Source organism: Lactuca saligna, chromosome 6 (genome assembly GCF_052625555.1).
Source record: "Lactuca saligna cultivar CGN05327 chromosome 6, ASM5262555v1, whole genome shotgun sequence".
NCBI classification, from domain to species: Eukaryota; Viridiplantae; Streptophyta; class Magnoliopsida; order Asterales; family Asteraceae; genus Lactuca; species Lactuca saligna.
Window position 1 is genome coordinate 171,283,794 of NC_136422.1, and position 6,674 is coordinate 171,290,467.

A 6,674-nucleotide genomic window follows, 5' to 3' on the forward strand; every position below is an offset into this window, starting at 1 on the left:
GAAGTTAATTATAATTAAGAATGTAATATGAAAACATCTAAGAATTCTTCTTAAGTTAACGAAATTAGTCGGGGCCACCGACTAAAAATATGACATCATCATCGCACCGGCCATTGTTTAGAAGCAGCTGCACGAATATCCTTTTTTTTTTTTTCACTATAAGTCACCAACGTTTAATGTTACTAGCAACATGTTGCCTTGTTTCTCCATGTTGCCTTGTTTCTCCCGAAGCGAGATACGATCCTTCTAAAAACAAAAATCTCAAGTTGTAAACCTTAGAATGTTGCCATAATCTCTTTTTTGTACATTTAATCACTTATATATTGGGACAATTACTAATCTAGCCTAACTGAGGAAGTAATTAACTATTTTTAGCTAAAAATTAGAAATTATCCCAAAATAGCCTAGGAAACCATATGTAATTAGAGTCGATTATTGTTTCGACAAATTATTTACTATTTCCTGATAAATATAACTTTTTTCATTTTGAACTTGTAAAACCGTAGATTTTTTGGAAACCTACGATTTCCTCTTAAGAACCTATGGTTTCGTTAATTTTTATTTAAGTTTTAAAAAAAATCATAAAATCATAACTTATATATGATGGCTTACAAGGTTACAACAAATTAAAAAAAAAATAATAATAATAAAAATAAAATTGTAGGCGTCATACGAAACGACTTACGGTGTACAAGTCCACATTGCACAATTTGTGTATTGTGCACTTGTGCACCGTAGGTTTCATATGAAACCTACGGTTTTAATATTATTTTTTGCTTTTTAAAAAAAACTACTACTAATCAACAATACTGTAAAATTTTAATAAAAAATGGACGTACTTCGTTGTTCTTCGGATAATCCAATGAGAGAAAAAAAATAGGTAAAACCAAGAAAATAATAGTTAAAATAACCTAATCTGAAAAAATTACATTATATACTATGGGCCAATGGGCTGCGAAAGAGTAGACGGGCCGGAAAATAGTAGCCCATTGCCATGAAAGAGTAGTTTTCTACTGTTGACCGTAATCAACTTGTGTTGATCGTAATCAACCCTGACCAATCTATTATTTCTTGGGCTAGTTTAGATTAATGCGTTTTTTTTTTACTATGTTTAGATAAGTAATGAATGCTTTAGGTTAGATTAGTAATTTACCCTTACATATTCTATTACATATTCTAGCTCAAACATATTTTTATATGATAACGTATATATTTATTCAACATACAACATTGAATATGTATTTACATTTTCATATATAGCACCATTAGATTTCAATTAGAGTGTACGTTTTGTGCATTAAAGATAATTTTGAAGTATTTTCACATTGATTTTTCAGTATATTTTTCGTATTTTATCATCATTACAATGGACTAATAATTTGAAACCATGTGTATAAGTTTCAAACATTAAGAAAATAAAATTTCAAAAAGGTGAAAAGGAAACAACGACTACCTTTGAAAATGGGTACTTGATATTTGACTCCTGTTCTTCATTTCAAAATGACGACCATCCGTTGACTTATGTTTTCCGCCGCTCATTTCGTTTTCAGTTTCTTTTCTTTTTTTCTTTCTAAACAAATTATTATTATTTTTCCATAAATAATATTAAAAAACCCTAAAATCTTGGCCCATATCTCCCCTTTTTCTGTCCATAAAATCCCCCTCCACTCCCTTCTCAAACCTGCAAATCGAAACAGATGGATGCACAGTTGCAGAAGAAGAACGCTTACAACAACACCGCTTCAACTTTCGAGGTAGGAGACGATGGATTTCGCAAAAACATTGACGACGATGGCCGTGAAAAAAGAACAGGTGAGCTGAGCTCTTCATGCGTATACCGCCATTAACCTTTCACCAAAAAGCTTCACATTTATCCATCAAAAATGGTTTTGATATGATTGTCGGTTGATTTCAGGAACTTTGGTTACTGCAAGTGCACATATTATAACTGCTGTCATAGGATCTGGAGTTTTGTCTCTGGCATGGGCTATCGCTCAGTTGGGTTGGGTCGCCGGACCCGCCGTCCTCATGGCGTTTTCCCTCATAACTTACTTCACCTCCACCCTCCTCGCCGACTCCTACCGGGCACCTGACCCCGTCTCCGGCAAGCGTAACTACACTTATATGGATGTCGTTCAGGCTAGTCTAGGTACCTACGTATAAACATTTAAGTTTTAATACTACCTTTGGTTTGATACAAACGAGGGGTAAATTGGTCTTTTTAACATCGTTTCACAGGTGGGAAGAAGGTGCAATTATGTGGAATAGCTCAATATGTCAATCTTGTGGGTGTAACAATCGGATATACAATCACTGCTTCTATCAGTATGGTGTAAGTAAAAATAGTATAATATTTAAATCAATTATGTAAATAGAATTAAATTTCAAGATAATCTTTGTTTTATATATATATATATATATATATATATATATATATATATATATATATATATATATATATATATATATATATATATATATATATATATATATATTTATAAATAATTTTATATTTTTTACAGCGCTGTGAGAAAATCAAACTGTTATCACGATAAGGGACATGAAGCGGATTGTAAATTGTCAAACTATCCATACATGATGATATTTGCAGCAATTCAAATCGTGTTGAGTCAAATTCCGAATTTTCATAAGCTTTCGTGGTTGTCGATAGTTGCTGCTGTTATGTCTTTTGCTTATTCTTCGATTGGACTCGGGTTATCAATAGCAAAAGTTGCTGGTAAATTAAATATATTTGATTATTTATTATATATTACTATATATGAAAATCAGTGTAAACATTGGCCTTTAGTTATAACACAATTAATGTAATTAAACCACAACTATTATTATTGAAAATACAAAAAAGAAAAAGAAAATGAAAAGGGAATTGATCAATTGAATATGATGCTAATTATATAGGTGGAGGACATGTAAGGACAAGCCTAACAGGAGTAGAAGTCGGAGTTGACGTGACCGGAGCTGAGAAGATTTGGAGAACATTTCAAGCGATCGGTGATATTGCATTTGCGTATGCTTATTCTACTGTTCTCATTGAGATTCAGGTAATTTTTTTTTTTTATTTATATGTTATTTTTCATAGATTTAATTAAACATTGTTATTCAATTTTCATGAAAGATGAAAACTTTCATACGGATATTCTTGGTTGCGTGTTTGTTTGACTTAGAATCTTATTTATTATTTTTTTTTCTTATATAACAAAAAGAGATGGTAAATAAAACAAAGTGCAAATAATAAATAAATAAACAACATAGAATCTCAATTTTTAAATGTTATATATAACAGATTTTTATTTTTTTATTTTTTTTTATGAATAAATGTTACGTAGGAAGTCCTTTGGATAGGGATGTATACGAATTTAGAATGTCTTGTAGAATTTTATGTCTTAATGTTTTGACACCGACTTAAGGTTGGAGTTATTATTTTGGATAAGATAGGAATATGATTTTATGTTATAAAAATTATCTTTGCCATAAATAGTCATCTTTTCTCCTGAAGTGTGTACCATAAAATATTGTTGTGGATCAAATAACGAAAGATTGCCGACTTTCTGTAAAAATAGTATGCATACGTGACATGTGTACATAAATCAACATCCACATATATATGTATTTTTATTTAAAAAAAATAAAATAAGAAATGGTTTGTATATAACAGTTTTTTTAATATATGATAATATATAATTTTAAATGTTACACAATATAATATTTTAAAACATTAATTATTATTATGAAGAAACACTATATATTTGAATCCAGTCTCATTTAAAATATCATTTTTATATATCTAAAATAAATAAACTAAGTTGTTATCATATAATAGTTACATGTCAAATAAGTTATTATTTTTTTTTTGCAAAATGCCAAAATATCTTTAACAAATTTTGAACACAAAAACAATTATATGTTGTAAGATAATTCTCAAGTATGATTGGTTGTCTATTACATAACGTATAAGGAGGTGGAGATAGTGACACGTGTAAATATTATGAGACACATATACATTATAATTATATATATGTAGTTGTTGAGCTGTCTTTGCCTATGATTTTGTTTTGCATCCAATAAATGAGTAATTCATTTGTAACATGTCTTGTTTTTGTTTTCACTATATAGAAAAAGAAAAGGAATAAAAACTAGACCCCATGCATGTAGCTAGATCGCACATTTTAATGAAGAAAATAATGATGGTAATATGAAGGAATATTCATTAGATGAAAGAAATGAAAACATCGATTATGTTAAGTATTGCAAAATAAACGTTAAACACGATGATAACATTTTTTTTTTCGAAATTATTTGATTTGTCTTTACATATCGTATTATCTGGCTGACTTTAGACTATGACCCTTTACATATTCCATGTGTATATTATTCGTTTATGTATGTAACAAGTTTATTATCAAAAATTTTATTAACGATAAAAATGACTAATTTTTCTCTGACATATTTATGTCTTCGTTTGGAATCTTAATAACTATATTTCACTAACATGTAAATATATTTAATAATATTTAATGAAAAAGAAAGTTGAAGGTGGGGCATATCCACGTGTAATTATTCTTGTGTACCAATCAACTATGGACCTCAAAACTAAAATGGGCTAACAACCATCAAATGTGTTCGGAATTGGACCTGTCAAGTTTCAAAGATAAGAAGAAGACCATTGTTTTTCTCTTTAAGAATAGCATACATATATTCTTTTTCTATTTTTCTACTTTTATTTTCTGCCATCCTTTTTCTTTCGTACACTCATCCTTACTATTTTATACTATAATTGTACCTCAGATTTAAAAATAGAATATATTCGCTTCTTCTATATTTGATAAGATAAGTGAAAAGGAAGCCGAGTGTCCTTGTTTTCGTTAGCAAGAATTTGATGCCTTATTGTCCTTACAATTATATAGTAGAGATTTAAAGAATATGTCGAATAGAAATGCTTGATTATATATAAATATTTACAATAGTAACAAATAACATAATCATGTAGATTGTAAGAAACAAGAAAACCAAAACATTTTATTTGATATACATATGCATGAATGAAATGCATAAATTAAGTTTGTTTGATTCTGAATTTTGTAATTTGTTTTTTTTTTTAATCATTTTGGTTCTTATTTGAGTTTTTATAACGTCTATTTGGAAACGAGGACCAAAGGCTTAAAAAACCCTTAAACAAGGACCAAAGTTGTAAGAAAAAAAAATTGGGATCAAAATTGTAAATAACAGCTATACTTGGGGGGCTAAAACTGTAAATTACTCAAAAACAAAACCAAACAAAATCCAAAGTTTGTATCTGTTTTCCTTCCAATTGGTGTTTTGACTTTTAACGTCAAGTCGTAACCTAAACCTGCAGGACACATTGAAATCGTACCCACCGGAGAACAAGGTGATGAAAAAAGCATCGCTCGCCGGAGTTTCAACAACCACCATATTTTACGTCCTCTGCGGCTGCGTAGGCTACGCTGCATTTGGAAACGACGCACCAGGAAACTTCTTAACTGGATTTGGGTTCTACGAACCCTTTTGGCTCATTGATTTTGCCAACGTCTGCATCGCGATCCACCTGATTGGAGCATACCAAGTCTTCTGTCAACCTTTATTTGGTTTCTTCGAGATGAAGTGCAGACAAAAATGGCCAGATAGCAAGTTCATAACAACAGAACATATAGTAAACGTGCCATTTTGTGGAGAATACTACATCAACATGTTTAGGTTGGTTTGGAGAACAGCGTATGTGATAATGACTGCTGTGATAGCGATGATCTTTCCATTTTTCAATAGCTTCTTAGGGTTGATTGGAGCAGGTTCTTTCTATCCATTGACTGTGTATTTCCCGATAGAGATGTATATTGCGAGGGCTAAGATTCCAAGATTCTCGTTCACATGGGTGTGGTTGAAGATTCTGAGTTGGGTTTGTTTGGTGGTTTCGTTGGTTGCAGCTATTGGATCTGTGCAGGGTTTGTTGACAGATGTCAAGAAGTATAAACCCTTTGAGACAGTTTAGTTGATGTTGGGTTATGGAAATTGTAATAATTAATGTTTTTTGCAATTACAAGTGATTGTATAAGAACTTTGAAGAAGATAATTTCAATATATATAATATAGTTGCTATTAATTAAGAAAAAAATGATATGGAATCAAAGCCTAGCTACTCCACACTTCGGATAAAATTACATTTGTCCCTTTGTCCATGTCAAACATGGCTTTTACATGAATCTTTTTGCTAGTGTAGCATTGTATGTTCTGTCTATGTATTTAAGCAACCTTGGTTGATGAATTAATTACTAATTAAGAGTGCTCTTGACTCCTATGTGTGCTAGTAACTGTTGGTAGCCCAAACAGCCTCAAAAATACACCCCAAAATGTTAACAGATGTCTGCAATGATATTATATTTTTTGGAATGTGAAGTTCTATTCTCGAATAATATGATATGTTATCAAATGGATTCTTTGTTTATTTAGAGATACACTTTGTTTATAGAGTACACTGTTGTATTAATTATACTTTTAAGAAGTAGTAGTAATTTGCATACAACTAATTTTGTCCAATCGGTTTAAAATCATGTTGCTGAAAAATGAGTTTTAGATACAAGGATTAAGGTCTGAATTTGAATACTTTTATTATATTCGTAATTTATAATATTTAAATATAC

The 6,674-nt window shown here is 30.3% G+C and overlaps 1 protein-coding gene across 1 annotated transcript; it reads left to right on the forward strand.

Annotated features, from left to right (window-relative positions):
• The first annotated feature begins 1,653 nt into the window (after positions 1-1,653).
• Positions 1,654-6,191, forward strand: LOC145003265 (amino acid permease 6-like). Its single transcript, XM_078962397.1, has 6 exons — positions 1,654-1,812; positions 1,916-2,149; positions 2,239-2,332; positions 2,523-2,737; positions 2,920-3,062; positions 5,375-6,191. The coding sequence occupies exons 1-6, from the start codon at positions 1,698-1,700 to the stop codon at positions 6,023-6,025; spliced, it is 1,452 nt and encodes a 483-aa protein (XP_078818523.1). The 5' UTR covers positions 1,654-1,697; the 3' UTR covers positions 6,026-6,191.
• The last annotated feature ends 483 nt before the right edge of the window (positions 6,192-6,674 follow it).

Coding starts and splice junctions, on each gene's coding strand:
- LOC145003265 (XM_078962397.1), top strand. CDS start 1,698: ATGGATGCACAGTTGCAGAAGAAGAACGCTTACAACAACACCGCTTCA. Junction 2,333..2,522: donor ACTGCTTCTATCAGTATGGT/GTAAGTAAAAAT, acceptor TATTTTTTACAG/CGCTGTGAGAAAATCAAACT. Junction 2,738..2,919: donor ATCAATAGCAAAAGTTGCTG/GTAAATTAAATA, acceptor CTAATTATATAG/GTGGAGGACATGTAAGGACA.